The sequence below is a fragment of the Opisthocomus hoazin genome, chromosome 3 (assembly GCF_030867145.1).
Source record: "Opisthocomus hoazin isolate bOpiHoa1 chromosome 3, bOpiHoa1.hap1, whole genome shotgun sequence".
NCBI lineage: Eukaryota > Metazoa > Chordata > Aves > Opisthocomiformes > Opisthocomidae > Opisthocomus > Opisthocomus hoazin.
Window position 1 is genome coordinate 101,658,569 of NC_134416.1, and position 24,618 is coordinate 101,683,186.

The 24,618-nt window shown below is 36.7% G+C and overlaps 1 protein-coding gene across 4 annotated transcripts in view; it reads right to left on the bottom strand.

Moving 5' to 3' along the window:
* LOC104335077 (cadherin-10) overlaps positions 1-24,618 on the bottom strand; it is a 104,266-nt gene that overhangs the window by 47,969 nt on the left and 31,679 nt on the right. For all 4 annotated transcript variants that reach the window (XM_075417136.1, XM_075417134.1, XM_075417135.1 and 1 more), the window contains exon 2: positions 13,138-13,516. In XM_075417136.1, the coding sequence (XP_075273251.1) occupies positions 13,138-13,368 (231 nt within the window). In that variant the 5' untranslated portion in view covers positions 13,369-13,516. The remainder of the gene's footprint in view (positions 1-13,137; positions 13,517-24,618) is intronic.

The window sequence follows — 24,618 nt, forward strand, 5'->3', positions numbered from 1 at the left end:
TCCTTCAGTCTTTGGGCACTTCAGCCAGTCACTATGATCGGTCAAAGATTATCAAGAGTTTTCCTAACTTCACCCTGGGTGCTTGGACAATGTTCCTGTATTCTTCCCAGGTTATTTGGCCTTGCTTCCACCCTCTGTATGCTTCTTTTTTTTGTGTTTGCGTTTGACCAGGACTCCTTGCTCATCCACACAGGCCTCCTGGCATTTTTGACTGATTTCTTATTCCTTGAGGCAGTGATTCTTGAATATTAACCAGCTTTTGTAGGCTTCTTCTCCCCCTAGGGCCACATCCCATGGGACTCTGCTGAGCAGATATTTGAAGAGGCCGAAGTCTGCTTTCCTGTAGTTGAAGTTTGTGAGCTTGCTTTTCACCTTGCTCCATTCCCTCAGGATCCTGAACTCCATCATCTCACAGTCATTGTAGCCAAGGCTGTCTTTGGTCTTCACATCCTCAATGAGGCCCTCCTTTTTGGCGAGTATGAGGTCCAGCAAAGCACTTGTCCTTGTTGGCTCCTCAATCACTTGTAGGAAGAAGTTCTCATCAACGGACTCCAGGAATCTCCTGGATTGCTTATGCTCCGTTGTGTAGTTTTTCCAACAGTTATGAGGGTGTTCGAAAACCCTCATGAGGACCAGGGTCTGTGAATGTGAGGCTGTTCCTATCATCAGGAACTTGTTCTTCCTGGTCAGGTGGCTTATAGCAGACACTCACCATAATGTCACCTTTGCCTGTCCTCTCTTTAATCGTAACCCATAAACTTTCCATTGACTCTTCTTCCATCCTCAAGCAGAGCTCCATACACTCTAGCTGCTCTCTCACATAAAGGGCAACTCTCTCTCCTTGTCTTCCCTATCTGTCCTTCCTAAAGAGCCTGTATCTCTTCATTGCAGCACTCCAGTCATGGGAGCCATCCCACCACATCTCCATAATCCCAGCAAGATCACAGCCCTGCAACTGCATGCAGACCTCTAACTCATTGTATTTATGCCCCATACTGTGTGCATTAGTGTACAGGCACTTAAACTTAACAGGGGAATCCCAGCATGCTGAGTTCCTGAAGAGGGTTTGGGGGATTTGTCCACACTGATGCTTTATAGACACCTTGTGGGCATCTCAATTACATAAGGAATTACAGTTACATGGGGAAATTTAACTGAATTTAATCGTATTAAAACTGGTTAGGTAGCTATAATTAAAATTTAAATTAAACTTCTTCTACCAAAGCAGCATATTTTATATCTCTACCAGACTGTAAGATATCAAAATAGCCAGACTGGGATTAAATTGGCACAGGTTATACAGACCATTACATGTTATGTGTATTTACATACAAGACAGCAACATCAGCCCAGTGAACTGTATTCCTCAACTACTTTTACTGGAGACAGAAGGCCCATCCTGGTCTTTACTGCTACAAATTACGAACTCTGCTCCACAGTAACTACTTTTCCTTGAATTGTTAATTAATTTTTTCAAATATGTGTTCTGTGTACTACATTACTGATGAAAAAAATATTTCTAACTTATGTGAGCTCTTGGTAATCGGTTGATAGGCCCCATCAGTATTTCCATAAAGCTTCTATGACATTTGCTGGCATTTGTAAGACATCAGAAGCACTTTTTAACTAATCTCCTTTTTCCTAATTTCCAATAAAATATACCATATTTACCATATTGGTTATGTTGATGGCGTTTGGGTTTTCTTTGTGTTTTGTTTTTTTTTTTTTTTAATCTCCCTGATTTGATATAAATTACTGCTTTATCATTTATATCAAAACCCTCTATTCTTTTTATTTGTCCATAGAATCAGAGAGAGCTTTTGCATTCTCTTTTTTCCAGAATTAGTCCCAGCTTCATGAAGCCTCAGTTCTTGCCATGTGCACTATTAACTCCTACTTTCTTCTTTTGGCAGTAAAAAACAATTCTACACTATTCCTAGAAAACTTCCTAATTCTCTTTTATGGCACACAGTCCTACATGGCACTTGAAACAGTATTCCTTGCTCCTTCAGTGAGTTTGTTTTCTATAGCATGGCATTACCCCTTCCTAGCAAATACATCACTATTACTGAAATCTCTACCATTATTCTTAAATGATAAACCTTGATTAAGCCCATGCAGCTCTTTTTGGTGTCACACCGCTCAGTAGTCCTCTAGCTATTACATTTATTTTACTTGGCTTTTACTACAAAACATGCCACTCCTGACAAATAGAGAATGGTCTGCCACATAATCTGACCTAACCAAAGAAATAATTAAGCAATCAGTTTCCTTATCTTTCAACTGTATTATTTATATAGCAGACTCATTATCTTTTTTGAATGACCTAAGACATCCTGCTGATTGCTAAAGGTATTTCTAAATCCTCTAAAGGTATTTCTAAGTCCTCTGAGGAATACTCTGTGGAGCTGGCATCCTCAGTAGCATCATTGTGTAAAAACATTCCTGCACAGTAGTTCTTACAAGTGATAGTTATTTTTGAAGAACAAAAGCAGTGGAGAGGTCTATGAAATTCTGCAAGTAAAAAAATTAATACCAATTTACAGAAGTCCTATATCTTTCCTGGCTCTGTCCCCTCACAGATGTATTTACTTGTTATTTGGATACACATATTTAGCCTCTCCTGAAGCTCATATATTCTATTTGTTACATTAATTTTGCATTTCACAAGTACCTCCACTTCACTAAAAGTTTTCCTAAATTTCAGTAACATGGCCTGGAACATTGCACTGCCCGATCTATCTTTTCTGTTTCCTTGCTCAAAGTTCCTGATCTTTAAAACATAAAACTTATATAAAACTCTCATTTTTTCTCCTTGTTCACTTCATCTCTTACACAACTGCATTAGTAATTTTTCTCATGGTCAAAATTTAAAACATCAGTATAATTTTTATCATTTAGTGCTAAGCTAGATAATTTATAACCATGACTGCCTAGGTAGTAATAGTTGTTAGTTATTATATTCACCGCAAAATAATATTTCTTAAATATTTCTACTTCCTAAAGATCTCATTTGTAGTGGAATTAGCAATCATAAACATGGAGACTCAGAAATTTTAATTCATGCATATTTTACATCAAATGCCATGCCTCAAAAAAGGACATGCAAAAGTTCTCTATAGAAGATAAGAGTTCTTAATATAGAAGAAAGAAATTTTTATTACTGCTTCATGTCTCTGCATATCAAGAGTAATATATTCTACTAATGTATATATTGTAGCTTATGTACTTTTAAATTATATATGATCACAAAAAACTCTTAAAACTTTTTAGGAAGAGAACGCAGAAAAGCATTTTCATAACATAAAACAGTTTCTAAACTAAATGACAGGAAAGGTTGTTTCTTTACTCATCTGTTTTTGAATGAGGAAGAGACAAAGTACTCTGCGTGATCATCTCTACTGTATCATGCAGCCACTTTACAATATATTCAGAATGGTAGTCTTCAAAGTTCTTCTGTAAAGTAGGTTTTTTGTTTTGTTTTGTTTTTTTGCCACCATAGCTTCACCCTAAAATATTTCAAATCATGAAGTCCAAACTCTTATTTCCAACCTTGTCTTAATAAATGTCATTTGCTTGAGAATTATTAAGAAAGGACAAGCATTCTTTGGGCAATAAATAGAAATCAGAAGTCCCTGAAATATTGGCAATGAAAGACAGTATGATTATCCTGAAGTTTACATCAAGAGGAAACTTAATATGTTCATGTCCTCCCACCACTGCTTTGAGATATAGATGTAGGCAAGTTGAAAGGAAAGATAGGCTCGAAGAAATAAAATAACAGTTCAGAAGCAGAAAGAGCACCTACAGTAGCACACTTTTGCCAGAATAAAAATGACCTATGAAAAGTTATTTCAGTGTGGGTCTGCATTGTGTGTAAAATGGTAATACTAAATCCAGGTGGTGTAACTAGACTGAAGACCACAGACATAGAAACAGAAGAAAGGCAGAGAGCATCAGTGTAGGATAATATGAAGGAGCAAGGCTTTTCTACAACTAGGAAAAGGGGAACAGAGGAGATGAACAGAATTGCAATTGAGCACGGAGGTTTTCTTCAATTTTTGCATATTCTTGGGAGCATCCGGAATTTTTTCCCACAGAAATTTTGTGTGCCCAGCCATCTGATTCTTACAGTGCAGGCAACAATTTTTGCAACTACGTAGTTTTCAAAAGAACAATATCATGAATATCCCAGAACATAACATTCCTTCTTTTAGCTCACATTTTCCATCTAGATGCTTGCATACAGTCTGTGTGGACATGCCTTTTAGCATGTCAAGCAACCTAATTACTCATTAATACCTTCCTAAGTTGTTAGGTGTGTTCAGACATGTAATGTACCTTGCACCTGTGTGCATCCTTGCAACTGGATGATCTGTGAATTGGATCTTTGAAATGAAAATAAGGCAACTGCTATTCTCAGATTGAAGAGTGTATGAACTCACCTATGGTTGCACATTTAAAATTGCTACAGACCAAAATATCGTCAAATTAGAGGGTAATTTTTTCCCTCAGTGTTCCAGTCCTCCCGTAACGCTCTCAAGTAAATAGCTGTCAAAGACTCAGGAAACAGAAATAATTTAGTTCGACAAAGTAACACTGATGAATTGGACAATGATGTTTGTCTACTCCTGCAAACAAATCCTACTCTGTCTGCTAGGGACTTCAGATATATTAACTGTGTAGCTACTTACTGCCTCAGAACAGAAGGGCTTGGAGGGTTTTAAAGAACTTGCCATTGCAGGCTTTTTGGTTCAGCATATTTTTAATTAACTTCAAAGAAAAACACGTTCATAAACATAAGGAAAATCTTCCAGCAGCAAGACATTTTAAAAGAGTAAACATCAACTTTTAACTTCTTAAAACTCTCTCTCTCATGAGTATTTTGTTGCAAGTCACCGATTTTCCCTCAGTATTACCCCCGGCTCTTCGTTTCTATCTGTGTATACAGGATATATAAAAGGTCATCTGCATCTGATTTAAAGAGAAAAAAAAATCAAGAAAGGAAAAAAAAAGCCCCTAAAGCATCAGCCTTTGAATTGCTGTTGAAACTACTGACTATTTGTACATTTATCATTTCAAACAAGGTGTAGGTCAAACATTTCTAAAGCTCCCTTTTCTATTCTTTTTTTTTATTTCCGTGAGTGAATGAATACACTGTGGTGAAGTGGATTCTGCCTTTCCCGAGCTATGGCTTTGAATAGAAATCAATTCAGTTTTATCAATTCTTTCCCTTTTGGAACATCTTTTTGTGACAAGCAGACATAATTTTAAAATTCAAAAGGAAATTGAACTGCAAGAAACTGGAGAGTTCAGACTACTTCCCTGTTTCTCATACTATTTTGAAGCACGATGACATTTTAAGTGCAATGCATAACCATGTACAAACTATGATTTTTGGAAACTACCCAAGACAGCTACAACTCTTCTCTGTGAAGGCAGCAAAATGCATCTTACTGGTGATTTTACACCTGCTAGAAGGATGCCTGTAACTTAGACTATCTTCCCTCTAAATCTTCCCGACATCTGACAGACACTATTCACTTTGTGCTTGCACAGAGCTGAATTGCCATTTTTAGAAACTATTTTCAAAATGGCAGATCACTGCTATTGGGATGGGGGGGTGGAAGACAAGCATTTTAAAATAGTTTTCTCAGAGACTGAGAAAGGCAGCGGCAGGAAATCTACCCCCGTGACTAGTAGGGCCGTACTGACCACTATCTCATTATCATTTAACTTCTCATAAAACTCACAGCAGAACCAAGCATTTATTCAATGAATTATTTACATTGTAACTACCATCACCACTGTTGTAGACATCTCCTGCACTCCTAAAAGAAAGTCTGCCTTAGCTGCAACTTAAGGTGTGCTCATCAAAACAATACACAAACATACACAAAATCTCTCTGACATATCCCAGTTTGAGTTCCCAGGTTGATTCTAAGTTACGGTCACAATACACCTGCTTTTAGTCTTCTTTGAAAACAAGAATGGAGTATACTGATAAATAGCTTGCACTCAAGTATCAATGTGTAAAAAAAAAGTAAAATGGAGAAGTCAAACAAAATTCTTCACTTTTGTATCAAAACTAGCAACTTTTCATTAAATCATTCATACATTCCCAATGGCTTCCATTTACCATAATACCTTGTAGCATAGAACACCATTAGATGTAGCTTCCAGAGAAAAAGAGGAAACAATATTCAGCTACTAGTCCCTATTTACATTTGCATTAGTTTCTGAGTAGACTTGAAAAGTATTTGCATAAGGGGCAAGCACATGAAAGTGATTAGATGTGTGTAGAAAATCATGAAGTGAAACCCCCACACTACTTTGAAAGTGTTATTTGTGAAGCATTCACAGCAGATTAAAATTAAGTAGGAGCATAGTGTATGATACAATACTAAGATCTATTGACACATGGAAAAGCAAAGAACAAACAACTGTTTTAACAGATGAGTTAGTACGTGATGTGAGCCTGGAACTGGCACAGGCTTCACTGCCAGTGAAGATCTGATGCAGATACAAACCTGGAACCATGGTGCTTCCCCTTTTTTTCACCTTACCAGTTGGTAAAGAAGACATATCCACTTGATTACAATTAGATTCATGCTGTTAAGCCAGACAGTTTTTCCCTAGCAGTGCCCACACAAGTATTGGCATGCCCTTATGTCCAACTTAAACAATAATAAAAATATAGGACACACTGCCTTTCAGTTCTGTCAAACCAGATCTTCTCTGCTAAGCTAGAGTTTGCATGGTACCACTGTTAGTTAGCCTACTTTTTCATTTTAGGTTTTTTGGTTTCATTTTGCCATCCTTGCCTATACCCTCCCTCCCTCCCTCCCTCCCTCCCTTCCTTCCTTCCCCTTCCTTCCTTCCTTCCTCCCTCCCTTTCCCAAGGGCAAAATTGCATTGGAATATCTACCCTCAGCTCTGTTGGATGTGGCCTGCACCCCTAAAAGCACAGTAATCCATTCCAGTACTAGCTCATTGTGAAGCACTGCAGTTTGACTGCAGGTCTCTGTTCTTCCTCATCCTTTCCAAGATTTAACAGTCTCAAAGGGCAACTGGGAATGCTCACTTAGGTCTTTTGTTTACAGTGCCTGGCACATCTACCCAAAATTACCATGAGATAATTTGGACACTGGATTATCCCCTTAAGCAGTTGGGTTGAGTATGCCCTCAGCATGCCCCACCCAAATGACCCAACCTCTCTTCCTTTGTTATCAGACACCACTTTTAAGAAACTCATATGCACAGGCATCTGTCCAGGGCTGGGAATCCACAGCCTTTGAACAAATATATCTGGTTTTGGATTCAGGCACATGAAAACTGTGGCTTCTTTGGTCTTCATTAGAAGACTGATGGATATTACAAAGCCTTTGCATTCCTTAACAATTGTTTGTTAATTCTGTCGTGTGTCATCCACAAAACCCAGTGTCTTCTAGGGATAAATCCAGTACAGTAGCTAACAAATAACTCATTCTTTACAGGAATAAAACCTTACTGTTCACCCATGTCACCTCTTTGCCACCAGTACATTCTGCTGCTGTTTAATGAAGCAAGAAGTCAGAAACTCCAACAGACACTGAGGTTTCCAAAGGAATAGTTCTTTTGCAAACAGAAAACATAAAACCTCTGCACATTCCAATTTAGAGTAAATGATGAATCTAACCAGTTATAAACTCCCTATTAAGCTGGATGCCAACAGAGTTGGAGAAAGAATTTAATCTCAGCACTTACTGAGAATAAATCAGCCTCCAGGACAATGTTACAAGAAGCTTTTGATGACTCAGTTGTTATGGAAAAACAATGGTTGCACCATGTGTTTTGAGAAGCCATCATAGTTCCTGTGTTCTGGACTACAAGAAGACGTAGAAAAGAACCAGTCCTTCAAAAAGACAAGAAATTGAAACATATTGCATTCTGACATTCTTCACCTATGCCGAAATATCTAGAAGCCCACACATGTACCCCAAAAATAGGCTTTCATATCCATGCCATAAATCGGTGCCTTAAATGGCCCTCTTCACAGCTTATGTATTAAGTCTTGCTGACAAAGAAATCATTTTCTAAATGTTATTCCTCAAGTGTTGATTCCAACATGCTGCAGTATCTTCAAGGAGATAAGACTATTGAAGATACACAGCTCTGAACAACTTGCTTTTTGCATCCAGTAGAGTTACACCAAAAAAATCCCATGTGGAAACTGTTAAAGAACAAGCTATCCTCTTTCACCTTAGCAGCTGAGTCCTAGATGCAGCGGATCACAATTCATTTATTCTGTTTGCAGAATATCTTTCCTCCCTTTCCATTCTTCTTATTGATTCCTGTCATGAGTCTGCTCCAGCTGAAAATTCAACCTCTACAGAACTTTAGTGCTACAGAGTTGATCACCTTCACCTGAAAGGGAATGTATTTTATGCTCAATCAGATCTTCATACCACATATTCTGCCTGCATATAAACACCTACAATTCAAAATCTTACTCTTTAGTGTCTCATGGCACCAAAGGTCTTTCCAAAAGAAAGAGCTATGGTAGAAACAGTCTTCAGGAATCAAAATACAGAAGTTTTTAAAAGGGTTTGGTAAGTCTTGATCTTACCACTACAACAGCAACATTTCACTGGGATCTTTTTTTTGACCAATTTGATGGCAAGCCCTTTGAAATCAAAACAACTCGATCTTTTGTATTACCCTTTCTGAAACCAGTATTTTTGGTAACTGCTGCAACAGATAGAGAAGTCCATTCAAAATTCTCACTCAGGATGGTTTCTGGCTTTCATTTCTTTCAGGAAATTATTTACTTTAATCTTTCCTTAAAACTGACTGTTCCTCCAACAGTGACAACTCTATGTATGTCTGATCTTAGCTAATCTTTATCCTTTTATGTTGACAGAACACGAACTTTCAGGAAAGTGCATTTTTTTACCTCTAATGTTGCCAAAATCTATGTAAAATATTTCTTATTTGATTATGGACTATATGGATCAATACTAACAATACTGAGCAATGTGAAGGAATTCTAGCAATACTAACTTAAAACAATGCATTTAATTTCAATTCATATACATTTAATTAGAGTACAAGCAAAATCTGAGGCTTCCCTGCTTCACATCTTTATGACTGTAGAGCTGTCACGGGCTGGATTCACAGTTTTGTTACACACCACACTCTTGCTGAGATGTCTGAAAGCAATTGCACTTTTGGGACAGCTGTCTTTCAAGCTTTATCAAATTAAGGATGTGGGACCCCCCTCCAGTTACCAGCTCTGCGGAATACGATCCACAATGTCAACAGACACAGATAGTTCCTAAAAGATAGGCTACAAATCATCAACTGGTGTTCTTGAAGCTGTGTCATGTATGCCTATGTTGCCAATACCCCAAATCCTTTCCTCAGAATCCTGTCTGTGTTGGAGTTCTCAAACTGAAAGGAACTAACTGAGGTTAACATGTTCTGCTCTTTATACTATCAAAGACAACTGGTGCACTTAGAAGCATACAATTATGAATACTGCCAGGATAATCCTTTCTGGCAACAGTTCTAATATGGCACACACACAATTATTTATAAATTTATGTGCAAACACAGTGTAACTAAGAATTTCGGTCTCTCAAGTACTGAAAAATTCATGTCAGTTGATCCTTTATGCAATAAAATTACTGTCATGAAAATTACTGGAAAAGGTCACTACCTATCTCAGAGAGAAAAGTAGGAAAAAAATCTGCAAGAATGAAAAAAATGGCAAGATCTGGTGAAATAATAAGGAAGAAAAGTAAACTTTAAAGTGGATGAAGAATTTATTTGTAAATCTATTTTTGAATGCCTATGGATTAAGACACTGTTGGTACACAGATGTGCTTTAGGTGACAGTTATTAGAGTATAATTTTTAGATTTGAAAGGAAAATATTTTTTTCTGAATATACTAAAAATAAATTGAAGTTTTTCAGAACAAATTTGACAATGCATAGTACTTTGCAATTGCACCACTTCATTTGAAAAAAAAAAAAATGGATCTTGAAACTATATATTACCAAAAAGAAACAAAATTATGAATCAGCTTTCAGTATGTTAAGAAAGAATAACAAAGCATGCATAGACTTTCTGCATAGAAAAAGACATAAAGGAAGAATTAACTGTAACTCTAACCCCAAATATGAATAAAATGTCTCTTTTGATAGGAGGTTTAAGCTTCTTTTTGAACTTCCCTGCATTGTTTCTCTGACATTGAGAAAAGTACCTTTTCTCAGAATCACTGTCTTCTAGTATATTTTTGCAAAGATAGCTGAAAGATAAATTGTGTAATACATATAGAGGTCTGGTTACCCACCCTCCTCTTTTATGGCTTCACCTTTTACTAGAAACTACTATTGTAATTAGTATTTGAGGTTCTACATATACAAAATTCACTTCCATAGTTTTGATTCCTACTCTCAGAATGCTGTGTATTACAAGAAGGAAAGGATGACAATCCTCCTTTCTTATAAAAATAATAAATACTGACCTGAAGCAACCTGTGCATGTCCCTGTCAGCCAGTATGTACTTTGCCAGCATTTCACAAGCATGGTTGACTTAAACATGGAACTCTTTAGCTGAATCTCCTCAAGCTGAACACTTTCCCAAAACTTGTCAGAAAATCACTACAGGGTGACTTTATATACTCAGTTTAATTTTAAATTTTCCTGCTCAAATTAGCAACTTTTTTTGCTCTAACTTGAGGAAAAAAAAAAGATGAAAATAAAGTCATAACTGCTCCTCAAGTTTCTTTCAGTTCTGTACTCCTTATTTGCCGTTTTAGTTATTTTTACTTATTACTTCTTATTTGCAATACCTGATTTTTGTCTCAGCCAAAGTAGTTGTGTGTTTATCGACATTTCTCTCTTTTTTTCTAATGCAGATGAGTTAGCCTATAAAAATGTTAGCCCTTTTCACTCTAAAGAGTCTTCCTTTACTCATCATGACTGGAACAAAATTATTAAGCGACACCACTCACATTTTACAATTTGGGATCCTAAATATGAAAAAAATAATACAATAAAATTAAGTAATCAGCAGGTTTCTAGAGGAGCCTAAATAATTTGAAATTCAGGTTGCCCTGTAAATCTTTGTATTTCCTGGGACTTCTGGGAGCAATATACTCCCAAATGGCATAGCGTTTTGACACACTGACACATCTTATTTTGTGGGCAAAGTCAATTTTCATAAGCTATAGGTCTCGCCTGGACTGAGGAACTGGCCTAGATACTTTGGAACACTTAGGAGACATGACTTTGCATTTGATAATTGTACAAAATAAATATAGGGATTATTTACAAGGCTCTCAACATGCTTTGGAAAAGGCTGTATCATTCAAATGCTAGTGCTAAAGTTACAAACTCAAAGTAATAATAAAAAGTGGAAACAAGAAGGCAGTTTACTCACTCTTAAGCTTACACTCTTACATTTTTATTTAGCATTAATTTATAATAAATTTTAATAAGCACTTCCTTTCTCATACCCCCCCCCCCCCCCCCCCAACATTCTTAATCCTTTCAGGAAGCATTTTATAATATAATAAACCCAAGCACCAGTACATACTGGGAACCAACTGACTGGAAAGCAGTTTTGCAGAGGGACTTCGAGGTCCTAGTGGACAGCAAGCTGACCATGAGCCAGCAATGTGCCCTAGCAGCAAGGGAGGTCAACAGCACCCTGGGCTCGATTAGGAAAAGCGTTACCAGGAGATCAAGAGAGATGATCCTTCCTCCCTGCTCTGCCCTGGTTGGACACATCTGGAGTGCTGTGTCCAGTTCCACGCTCCCCAGTAGAAGAGAGATATAGAGCTGCTGGAGAAAGTCCAGCAAAAGGCTACTAAGATGATTAAGGGACTGGAGTATTTTTCATTTGAGGAGAAACAGAGAGAGCTGAGACTGTTCAGCCTGGAGACGAGAAGGCTCAGCAGGGACCTTATTAATGTATACAAATATCTGATTGGAAGGAATGAGGGAGACAGATCCAGTTGCTTTTCAGTGGTGCCCAGTGACAGGACAAGAGGCAATAGGCACAAAATGAAAAACAGGAAATTCCCTTTGAATGTGGGAACAAACTTGTTATTGGGAGGGTGGTCAAGCACTTGAATAGGTTGTCCAGAGAGACTGTGGAGTCTCCACCATTGGAGATATTTAAAATGTGACTGGACATAGTCCTTAGCAAGCTCTAGCTGACCTTGCTTTGAGCAGGGAGGTTGGGCTAAATGATCTCCAGAGGTGCCTTACAATCTCAGCTCCTCTGCGATTCTGTGATTTTCAACAAGTCAGTATTTCTCTGCAATAGTTCACAAGTTCAAAACCATGCAATAAATGAAAATCTGGATTATAGAAAAAGAAATTTCTGTGTTTATCACCAACCCTTAGTGCTGATTTGTACCTGTTACTGCTGGCACTAACTTCCACTTCCAAGCAAATTACCATTTTCAAATAATTCCTGATACCTTTTTGAATATTATAGTGCATTATATGTTATTTATTTTTCAAAAAAATCACATCAAAACATAAACATCAACTGAAAATAATATATAGGACACTTCTGATGTCTTTTGTGCATGCACCTAGTATGCTACTCGGCCATATGTGTAGTTCTGCCAACTTCTGTTGTAGTTCACTTGCTAACCACCTCATTTCTGTTACATCCTTGTCAGTGCATTTTACTCACTGCAGTTTATTGAAATTCAGGGATGGTTAAAGAGGAAGAATATTTTTTCTTCCAAACAGGTTGCATTCTTCAAACATAAGCACAGAAAAAGAATATGTTATCTTGTATGAAACACTAAATATTCAAAGAGAAAGAGCTGAAAAAGGTTTTTATGAAGAATTATATAATAACATGTTTTGATACAGAAGAGATACCAAGTGGGCTGCCAGTAAGAATGATGTGCTAAAGCAAACAAATTTGTCAAAGATATCCTCATTTCTTTCATTTAAATATTTCTGAATAAGTAACAATAATAATTTAGTGATTCTAGCAGGACAAACAATGCATACACTGTCTGGAAATCTGCTTCTTATGCATTAGAATAAAACACAGAAGCTAAGGCTCTGTAGAAAGATAAGTAAAATGGACAATTCTACAGAAATCTCAATGAGAAACCTACCTTGCCTACATACTGATAATCAGATCCTGTGTATTCCTCCAAAAGGAAAAACTGGTTCCACATCCATCCTCGTTTCTGACGGTGAATTGCTTTTCCATCATTCCCTGGTGCACGTCCCCCAAAGCTTTTGGGTCTGAGATCAGGAGTCCTTCTGAACAGCATTTCTGTATGGCAGGGATGTGGCAGCCACATCCAGAGGAGCAGAAGTAATAGGACTTGCTGTACTGTCATAGTTCTCCACTGCTGATGCTCTTCAAGCTGGTCAGCAATGGACTCTACAGTTTTGTTTTCCTTGACTTGCTTTTTATGTGTTCTAGTTGCTGACGCAGCCAAGCAGTTTCCAGCAGTTCATCTCCGAACCGTACATAGTATCCAAATCCTGAAAGTTAACAAAGAAGTAAGTTTAAATGCATTCACTACCTAGTGTGGAACACCCCTGCTATTGTACCCTGCAGATACAAAACATTATGACACAGAAAGCAACCTGGTTAGGAATATAAAGATTATCCAGATAGGGAGAACATTGTGCATATGTTAGGTAGCTGCTGTCAAAACACTTCTTAAGGAAGAGTGCCCTCAGATGATCAACTACTTCCCCATTAAAAGTGCTCTTTATATAGACAGGGTGAATGATATTGCTGAAACTTACACATTAAATACTGCTGCCTTTGCTTCAAATCTTTTCCACCCAATTTGATTTACAAGAATTCCAGTGTTTTATTAATCTTACTATCAAGAGGACTGAAAAGCCAACACAGAGTAGTTTTAGAAATGAGGAAACGGTAAAACACCAGTTCTCCCGAGTGTTTTAAATGGCAAGAGAGAGAACATCATATGCACCAGAAGCAATTCAACATGACAAGAAGCAAACATTTAAATAGAGAAAGTTCTTGAGATGATCTTGCAATATGGAGTGATGGAAACATAGCCTTAAAACGTGGGAAGTACTTAAAAAATGAAGGTCTGTTTCACAAGTATCCTGAATAACTTTAATTTTGGAGAGTACTGAAATTAATCTCATAATGGAAAGCAATATTGCAGGGAGAAAGCAAACCTCTCCTAACTCATCTTTATTTTGTCTCCACTTCTTTTTTTTTTTGTTGTTTTGCTTTATTTTCCTTTAGTTTTTCCTTCTTCTGACAGAACCATGAGCTGTTATTTCAGCAAGGCAAATTTAGCCAGATTCTTTTAACTTTTCTTCTGTCTTAGCATTTAAAGTGTAATGCTTTTTGCTAGTGAGACCCTTTGGTAGTATTTTCCTTCAGTAAATCATGAAAACCTGTGATTTGTCTTCATAATAGGGTATAGTTTCTGCAAATGTTAATCAGGCTGGTTTGGCTTTTTTTTTTGTCATGTCCACACAAAATAAAATGCATGGATGGTGATTATGATTCCTTGTATATTCTTCCACATGTGGCACAAAACTCAAGTAGTAAAAAGCTTGGGGGTGTTTTTTCTCCTCTTTTCTGATTTTGGTAGATAAGTAACGGTGCACACAGCAATCCCATGTGTCCTCTGGTTTCAATAATATTATACTATAACTCACTATCATCTTAAACATTTTTTATTTTTCAAAGCAGAGCTATGTAAAACTTTCAGAAATTCATTGAGAGTTTCAGTATGATATTGATGTGCTACTTAAAATATTTCCAGTGTTGATTAAAAGAGTTCGCAATAAAGTCGGGTTTGGAGTGGAAAGCCTATGAAATGTAGTGATTTCTTACAGGTAAAAGACTGTGTGTGTCCGTGCATGTGTCAGGAAGCAGCTGTTGTCTTCAGAGTTAAATTCTCTCAGGAGATTGTTTTCCCCTCTCCTCCACTGTTTGGAAGACTAAAGAACTTTTCAAAGTCACTACTTTCAAGGACTTTACAAGGCTGTTCATTATGACTCACAGGCATTCATTTCCATTGTCTAAATAAACACCAGGTTATGTATCGTTTCATTTACCCCTTCTTCTTTTGTCATAAAACTTTGACATTTACTTGATTTGCAGACTTTGAATACTACCCAGAACAATCTGTTCTAATATAAACCATTAATAACATATGCTGAATTATATCAGATGTACAAACCAAAGATGTGGTCCTCCACCTTGGAAATTATTTATCACAACTCGTATTTATGTTATTTTGAAACAAAGGTATACTGAGTGAAATAGGAGGACTATGATTTATTGTCAGATACTTAGAAATCTTTCTTCTCAAAGACCATAAGAATTTCAAACTTGAAATTAGCTCTTCAAGATATTACTAGTTTTCCTAAAAATTGGAAAGATATTGTTTTTTTTAAAGGAGACATAATATTTTCTCTTTTTTTGGTTTTTTTTTTTTTGTTTTTTTTTGCTTTCTTGTCTCCATCAGTATATATATTTCATTATTCACACATTATTATTTGATGTAGAAGTGTTGTTAAATTCCTCTTGGGAAATAATGCTTCAGTATTAGGGCTTGTTATTGAATTTCCTTCTTGTTAAATTGGATTAGCAGAATGAAAGCTCAGATGAAATTTGTTAAAGTTACAAAAGTAGCTAATGCACATGGACTTCACAAGCATGGCTGCTTAATGGATGTACATACTAGCAAGGTCTTTTCCCTCCTTCGAGACTCCTGTTGGAGTTCAGCTTCCTGCTTTAAATGTAATGAGTTTGATAGTAATCTACACTAAAGAAATAACACTTACCTTTAAAAATAAGCTATCAAACAAGAAAAAACAGACTGCACTAACAAATAAAAAGCACTGGAATAAAGGAAATGTTTGAAGAGAATTAGATGAAGGAAATCTTTTACTCCTGTGAAGAGCAAATTTGAGCAGCAAAAAATTTTACCTGGGATAGCTACCATTTATGATTTTTGTTCCGTATTTAACCTTGCTCAAACTTGAACTGAATTTTAATTGTGTAACATTTTAAAATGCTTGTTTAAAGAGAGATCTTTATCCAATGCCATTTCTGTTATCACCATTTCTGTTTCAGTTGGGAGCCATTATCAATTCATCTCTCTTGTCTTTCAGTCCTTTTTTGCTATGTTTGTACAAAAGAAAGATAGTTTTGGAACCAAAGATGTTTCATGACAAATCAGTTTAAACTACGTTGGAATTTTATGAGGAGAACAATCTTTAATTTTGCTGCGATGAAGGGCACTGGATCATATTTTGTTTTGTTCTTGCTCTGCAGAGGTGACACCAATAGAGCTATTCTTAAATACAGCCATAGTGAGAAACTTATCTTATTTTCTGTCCCATTTCTCCAAATCTTTGGTCCCCCTCAAGCCACCAGTATAGAGCTACCACCACAGGCTACAACACTCTTTCAAAGTGGCTGCAACCATCAGCCATGAGACACAACTACTACCATTTTAGTTTCCTCCTCGAAGTAGGTAACTTGATACAGTGCCTCTCTATTTCATTAGATCTCTGACTCCCGGCTCATGATGCCATAAATGAAATTCAAAACTCCCACTAGGTTTTGAAATAATACGATATATTTAATAAGCTAGTAAAAACGGAAGTAGGAACGCAGCTAAGTGCAGAACAAGCTGCATTTTCAATGAGCCTCAGAAGAGCCTCCAGCTCAGCTAATCTAGTTGTTGTAACCTATTTGCCATCTCTTTATCAAAATCAGCAAGAAAGTTCTAATGCTCTAGAGCACAGTATGATGAAGCAAGTACTGTAAACAGACATCTTTGCAAGAGACTTCCATTCCAAACACAACAAAATATTTCTCTTTTCTCTCTGTAACCTGTAGGTGTAAGTTACCCCTTAAGGGAAATAGAAAGCAACACTTTTTCTAAAGGTTTTTAAGAGTACTTCAAGCAAACAAATGAGCTCTTTCAAATGATCATTTCTTAATAGATTCTAATTTCATCATTCCTTGTATTACAGATCTATGTTCCTTGCTTTACCTATTATAACTCAATGATGTTGCCTAAAGCCATTCATAATGTAACTGCCTAGTTGTGAAATAAGGAGATAATTGGTAAATTGCCAATAAGTTGCTTATTTCATAGCCTCCAGCAGAACACTTACACACCACAGTGACCACACTTTGAGATATTAAATTATAACACGAATTTGCAAAGTAGTCAGCTGTACCTTTGAACTTTAAAACTCAATCCCCTTTACGAAGTCAGGCAACCCTTGATCCACACTGGAATTTGAAATGAGTATGCATGGTTTGATGCTAAACTAAAAAAAAGCAACTAACATTTCAGGAATTACTATTTTAATTAGTAATCATATTTCCCAATCATAAAAAATACTTCACTCAAATGAGTTTTTCATACTGTTTTCATAGTTCATGGAGAGAAAGACTGAAAAACAAGCAGAGGAAACAAAGGAAAAGGAAATACTGAGCACTAGAAGTTTTGCTACAAAAGTCATATTTCAGACAAAGGAGAGATGACACAGAAGCATATTAAGAATATTTATATAGTACAAATCCTAACTGTTATTAAAATAATAAATTAACGTGCACTCTATTGATTTCAAAGTGGAAGGTTAAAGATTCAGTCTGCCTTTCACTGGCAGATCAGTAAATGTGATAGCCAAAAAATGGATAAAATAACCTCAAGTGGACATTAAACTGCGGAGGATGAAAGTATTAACACCTCACTCCTCCCAGTTCCCCTGCTCCAGGGAACATTGTTCTCCTCCCTGCAAAGGTCTCTGGCTGCCTCACTGCAACCCTTCCTTGTTCTTAATGAGAACTGAAACCCTCAGTCTTAAGACACAGAAGGACACTGAAAGGGTGAGCAGAATGACAGAGAAAATGCAGAAGATATTAGTAAGTTATCCTGCATAACAATCTTAACTGTTTATTAATGAGGCTTTTGTGTATTAATTAGATTATTTGGATACATAAGATAGTACTTGCTTTCTGTATATGGTGAATTCACTTTTTCTCACAGCAAGACACTGAGAGTAGTGCACTTTTATGGTAATTCTCTACTTAGACATTTAAATTTACCTTTGTCCCTAAAATTTTGGGAGAGAAGACATGCATGTAGCAGTGACAAAGTGGGAGGTGACTTGTGGACATGCAAAAGTTCTTTAAATCTTTATAATTTCTGTACCCTGTGTGGCCTCCATAGCATTTCATTATTTGCTGCATCCTGTTCTCCCTTCTAGATGACTCTTCCATATCTGGTTATATATACTGAGTTAACTTTCACAGTTCGTGGTAGCTACCCAGTATTTTTCTGCATAATTTGGATGAACAATTAGAGAGTTAATTTATAAAATTTACAGACCACATAACCCACCCCCCCCAATAATTAATAATACTCAGAATTAGTATTCGAAGTATTCCCCCCCCCCCCCCAAGAATTAATAATACTCAGAATTAATATTCGAAGTAAAGAAATTCTTGAAATATGCAGGATATGATTTAAAAAAAAAAAAGAAGTGGAAAGATCACAATAGGTTGCACAACATAGGAAGAAACTACCTAGGCACAGTTCTGGAGAAAATAATAGAGGAACAGGAGTATAGAGTTCTGCACAATCTCAACATGATGGATTGAAAAAAAAAAAAAAGAAAGGAAAAGCAAAGGGGAAAAGATATGTGAACAGGAATATTATTTTTAAGAAGAATCCTTCCTCTCCACTCCGCCTCATTTCAAATGCTGTGTCCAAGTTTGAAAATCACTGTACCCACACGTAAATAATCAGATCAGGCTAGCAATAAAATGCTTAGGAAAAAAGTGTTATTTTGGGGAAAGAATAACTACAACTATTTGCCTAGTCTACAGGAAGAAAAAAAGATGAAGAAGGAGGTAAAACTCTTTTTCAGAAACACTGTTGAAAAGAAATTACTCTCAATGCACACCACAGATAGTATAAGGAATTTATTTCAATCACAACGACAATGATTTAGGTTAAGCATTAAGAAAAATTACCTGTATCTTTGCAGAGGTGGTCAGCAGCCAAAATGGCATGTGACTGAGGGTTTGGAAGAACAGTCTGAGTGAATTCCTTTCAGAAATAGGCTGCCTGCAGCTGGTGTGACCAGAGGATTTCTCAAGATCTTTTCAAGTTCTGTCCTGTAGAACTCTATCCCATCTTTTTCCATGTCATTATTTCTCCTCATTATTTCTTCCTACCTCTGGTGCCACTATTACCAGTGGCCACCTTATTCTCCTTTATATGAATATGTATTATTCATTCCAGCTTAACCCCATCCTTTTCCATTTATCTGATTCCATCTCAAAAACAGCTGTAGATGTGCTGCTGTGGGTTGAAAGCAGCCTAAACTCTCTTGCTTGCCAGCCAGCATAGCATACTCTTCCACATCAAATGATACAGTCCTAGCCACAAGGTGCCCTCCCACTTAGGTAAAGTCTGGACCAGTCCGCTTAGTCTCCCTCCATAAGATTTTGCAGTTGCATTTATCTCACCAATTGTCTGCTGTATTCTCCCAGATAAAGAGCAAATTTAGCTCTTTCCTACTCCACCCTGAATTCACCTCACGTACTCTTTCTTAACTGACTATCCCCTTTGTGTTTAGCCCACAGCCATGCTGCCTTCTAAAACATCCACATTCCATTATCAGTAGACTTTTATCTTTGATAAAGAAGGTAGTCCTCTACTTCATCTATTAAAAAAATCCCAACAAATCCAAAACCAGTTATATCGTTTCGTGTTTTATTATATATTCTTTTTCCTTTCTTTATTTAATAAAAAAAAACTCTCACAATTAAAAAAAAACCCCAACATTCTAATATTTAGCATGCATGCTAGGGGAAGGGGAGAAGAGACTGATGGTGGAGAGGAGGACAATGACCTGTTCTGATAGGAAAAAGCAAATCACAAGTTCCAGAATGCTGTTTTCTTCTCTGAAGAAGTATGGACTGGGAGAGAATAGTATTTGTCAGAGAAATTCAACCTATTTGCATCACTATGACACTGTAATTTAGACACAGGAGCATATACTAAAGAGAATTTGTTAACACCTCATTTATTTCTTATTATTAATTTCAGTCCATCTTTGACAGACAATAATTTTTCTTGAAATGAAAAGATCAGAAAATTCTGTCTGGATCTTGCCAAGAGCCAAAACTGAGAGATCACTGAATGTCTAGACCCGGGGACTTAATATTCTTTTTCCCTACACTGAAGGGTTTTCCTGAACAGGGTGAGTTGTAATGAGTAATGCTGAACGGTTACGAAAAAGACATTCTTTTCCTTCAGGGCAGGTGGAATTTTACATCTCTGAGTCTTTGCTACCCAATACTTTCACCTGCCAGCAAACCCTAAGCCTTATTAGAGAAATAGAATAAGCACAGAAGCGTGCCAAGTATCTAAAAACTCACCATAATCTCATCAGGAGTTTATATCTTCAGTTCAGGCTGAAACCTTAGAGCTTCAGAGAGCAGAGGCAGCTCACTAAAGCAGAAAGAACTGGGGCATTGAGAGACCGTGCTTGCTTAGAAAACTGTGTAATTTAATAAAGTGTTCATTGATGTCTACACAGTGGCTTCTCAAACTTGTGTTAGTGCCTGTGCCTGCAGCATGGACAGTCCCATTCCTGCTAATTGGATGATCGCAGAAGTATTACATTCTTTCTTAGACAGGAAGAAATGGAAACAACCATTTCTCATGGAAGCTCACCGCTGAAATGTAAGAGAGGAATAAATTTTAAGAAAGTTTGTTAAAGCATATGATTATATCTCACACATTTATTAGAAGTGTAAGTACTAAAAAATACACTTTGTGATTCACAAATCCCATAAATGTTATACTGACATTAAAAAAATAAATCTTAAAAATACAAAGAAGGTATATTTGCAACGTATTTGAAAATTTTTACTGTAAATATTTCTTAAAGTGCTTGGACCTTCACCTTGTGTTCAATACCTTTATAATTATTTCAGCATATTAGAAAGTCTTGCTATGGCTCTTTGCATTGTTCTCAGCTTATAAGCAAAGCAGAAGTCCCTTTATGTGGTAACTACAGTTTGTTGGGCCAGGAAGATCTGAAATTATGAAAAAAAAAAAAATGTAGGGAGTAGTAATATAATTTATTCTACTGGTTTATTATAGCTGGATAAAATGTCTGTAATTTTTTCACCATTACTGAGTCAGAGTTATAAAGTCTCCTTTATAACTCATCTGTAAGTTGTTTTAAATGTTAACCCATGACGAGAAACTTCTTAAGAATATACCACACATGTATACTGCACAATAATCTGTAGCCTTTTGTGCCAAACAATATACCATCTACAGTGCATTGCAACAAGATGAAGTACTGTACATCAGGTAGTCAATTTAGGCAGTGTAATATTGCCTATGCAATGTGAAACTACCAGTTGTACAATATAGGCATGATGATAACAGCCAATTAGAAGATGACATCCTATTTTTTCCCAAGTGGTCCTTGCTTTAAAACAGTACACAGCAGGCTACAGTGGACATCTTTTCAAAACTAGTTTTGCACCAGGATTAACTACAAAGACCCGCAATTCACATCGTAAAAATTCACCATTTTGCATATTTTAATATGAAAAGGATGTGTCATGACTAGTTTTGAAAAAAGATATCTGCTCTTAAGTAGCACATCACTCTTACAATAAGGCATCACATAAGGGTATGATAAACTGCTGATGGACATGGGTCTATTAGAAACTTTGGAGGTAAGGAAATTTTCTCTTATGAATTCGTCTGGGTACTGCGAAACTCCACCAGCACTGTAATTATTCTGATACTCGGAGAGCTCTTCACACTCAGCAAAAATCTTTTATACGTATACTGGCACTGCTGTATAAGAACATCGAGGTAGACATTGATCAGATAAATGCAATTATGCATATTCTGACCCCTGGCTCCACACTTGTATGAAGACAAGTTCTGAATGCCTCCTGCAATATCTGTATAGTTCTGTGCTTTATACAATCTCTGTTACTGTCTTAGTCTTCATTGTAAAAGAGATCAGGTCAACACAATAGATTCTGTTGGACTAGCAAGCTCAGCCAGAAAAGTCAGATAAACTTGTGGGTTTTAGAAATATTCTCTGAGCAAATCTGATGATATTTAAGCACATGTTTGTACAGTACAACAGTTTTTGACATGTCTTTCATGGCTGCTGGTTATACAGAGATGTGTATGTTGGTTAGCTGGTATTCTGTATGTTGCAGTTTAATGGTTATGGGTTTTTTGATGTTGACAATAGCATCTAAGAAAATAATAATATAGAACTATTACAGAGGCAGTCTAAAGACAGTTACTGAATTTGTGGTGAAAGCACACTGTGCTGCACGCTTTTGTGAGAAATACACAGGTGGAAATCATTTTCAAATACAGTCAGACAAACTAGTAAAATATTTTTACTTTATTGAAAAAGCTATGTCTCATCTGTAAGTCCTTGGATCATTACAGTTACAGCAACACCAGCAGTCTTTATGGCATTCATTATTGCTTCATCCAAGACGCAGAGAAGGAATATACTCTATTACTGTACAGAACACAATAATAAAATATTATTCTATTATTCTAGTCTGTTATTCTAGGCTGCATGAGTAAGAAATTCAGACAAAGACAAAGTGATCACCTGAGATTGCAGAGTAAGTATGTGACAGGCAAGGAGGCAAATTGCATCTTTTGAGATCTCAAGGTACAATAATGAGTGGTCTTTCATTTATCCTCTCTGAGAGGCTTCTAGTCTGTATCCTGTGCTTACTTACTCTGTTTCAAGCCTGTTTGATGAGGTTATCAATTTCTGAATAGTAATAGACTTACTGTTAGCTGAGTGAAATCATTCAGCTGCTCACCGGGGGGCGGGAGGGGTAGACAAAAAAAAAATAAGTTCCTACACGTAGGATAAAGCTATGCTCTGAAGAGCTCTAAATACACTTAAATTATTATAGCTGTATAACTGAAGTGATAGAGCATTAACATAACTGAGTGTGGACTGATGAGCAACTAGAAAATGGAAGAAAAAGCAGAATCTCCTTAGTCCATAAGAAGACTGACAATGTTTTACAGAAGTGACCTATGCTACTATGTGAAAGAAGATGTGCAGACCAAGAAGTGTCCATATGCCACTATCAAATATGAATAAAATGGATTTAAAACTCGGCTGTCATTATAGTTTGTAAGAAAAGATGAAGTTGGTAAACTATTAAAACATAAATGCCAAGGACTGATAAATAATAGCAGAATGAATCATACAATGTTTAAGGAACTATTTAAGAGATATACAGGAGAGACACTGGTCTCCAGAAAAATGTCGCTGAAAACTGAAATAACTGAAATAGTAAACACTATTAGGGCTTTGCTGCCCTAATGAAGAAACCTACGTGTCAGATGAAGTATTGAGTGAAGTTGTGTGGATAAGCATGAGTCGCCTTGTCTTCAAAAGCTGTGAGATATTAGGCAAATTCAGGAAGCCATTTGTAATTGATGCAGTTGTATTCTGAAGGTCTAAGTGCGGTTCACAGTGTCTGGAGAATGAATAGTTAAATGATGCACATATCAACAAGCAGGACAAAGTGGAGAGTGAGAGGAAAGAGAGACTGTAAAGAATCAGCACCCTGCATTTCTTAATCTCCTCCCCACCCTCAGACCTTGCTTAGCAGCAACTAATGAAGTAAGCAACATCCATGGTGTACAGCATGAGGATATTCCAGAGTAATGACATTTGCAAGGAGAGGGATCAGGTAGCAAGCAAGAAAGCTCTCACTCATGGTATCACTTAAGAGGAATGCTTATCCCATATTGGTATGTGTGTGTGTTTATTTGGTTTAGATTGAGAAGTAAAGATCTTCCAGTGTGAGAGTGAACTAACACAGTGACTGGACTTAGGAAAGCCTCCAATAATACCACCTATTATATATAATATTATAATTATACATAAACTTGTTCTTAAAAGAGCTGTAAAAGGAAGAAAACAAGAGAACGTCTGGAAAATTTCCAAGGCCTCGGCATTCATCCGAGATGTTTTCTGGTGGTCTGCACAGACTGCCTGAAAGAGGAAAGACAACAGACAAATCCTTAGGAAAAGTCTACTGGATCTGAGGTTTTGAATTTAAGCTTTGAATTTATTGGCTTGGCCAAAAGTGCATTTAAAAAAAAAAAAAAAAAAAAAGCTTTACCTACAGTTGTAGTATTAAATATTCTTTTCTTTTCCCCAGTTTGTCTTATATTATGGCATGAAGCCCATTAGGTTCTATGTGTACGACAAACATTGTAAAATATAAACTTTAAAAATTATTAATGCAAGAAAGGAGGATTAGTTTAAAATGCAGAGGATTTTTGATTTTTTCTCTCAGCATACTTTCTCTCCACATACTTTCTTTCCAAAGTGTGACTTCATTAACTCCAAAATCATTCACAAATTCAGTACAGATGGCAGCTAATCACGCAGAGACGCTAACCAAGGCCATTCCTCTCCTGTTCTGACCCGTCTCTCACAGCCCCTCTCACTGAAATTATTCAACACTGCAGACTTTTTCATAGTTGATGAAACATAGCAAAAAGGTAAGAGAGGAT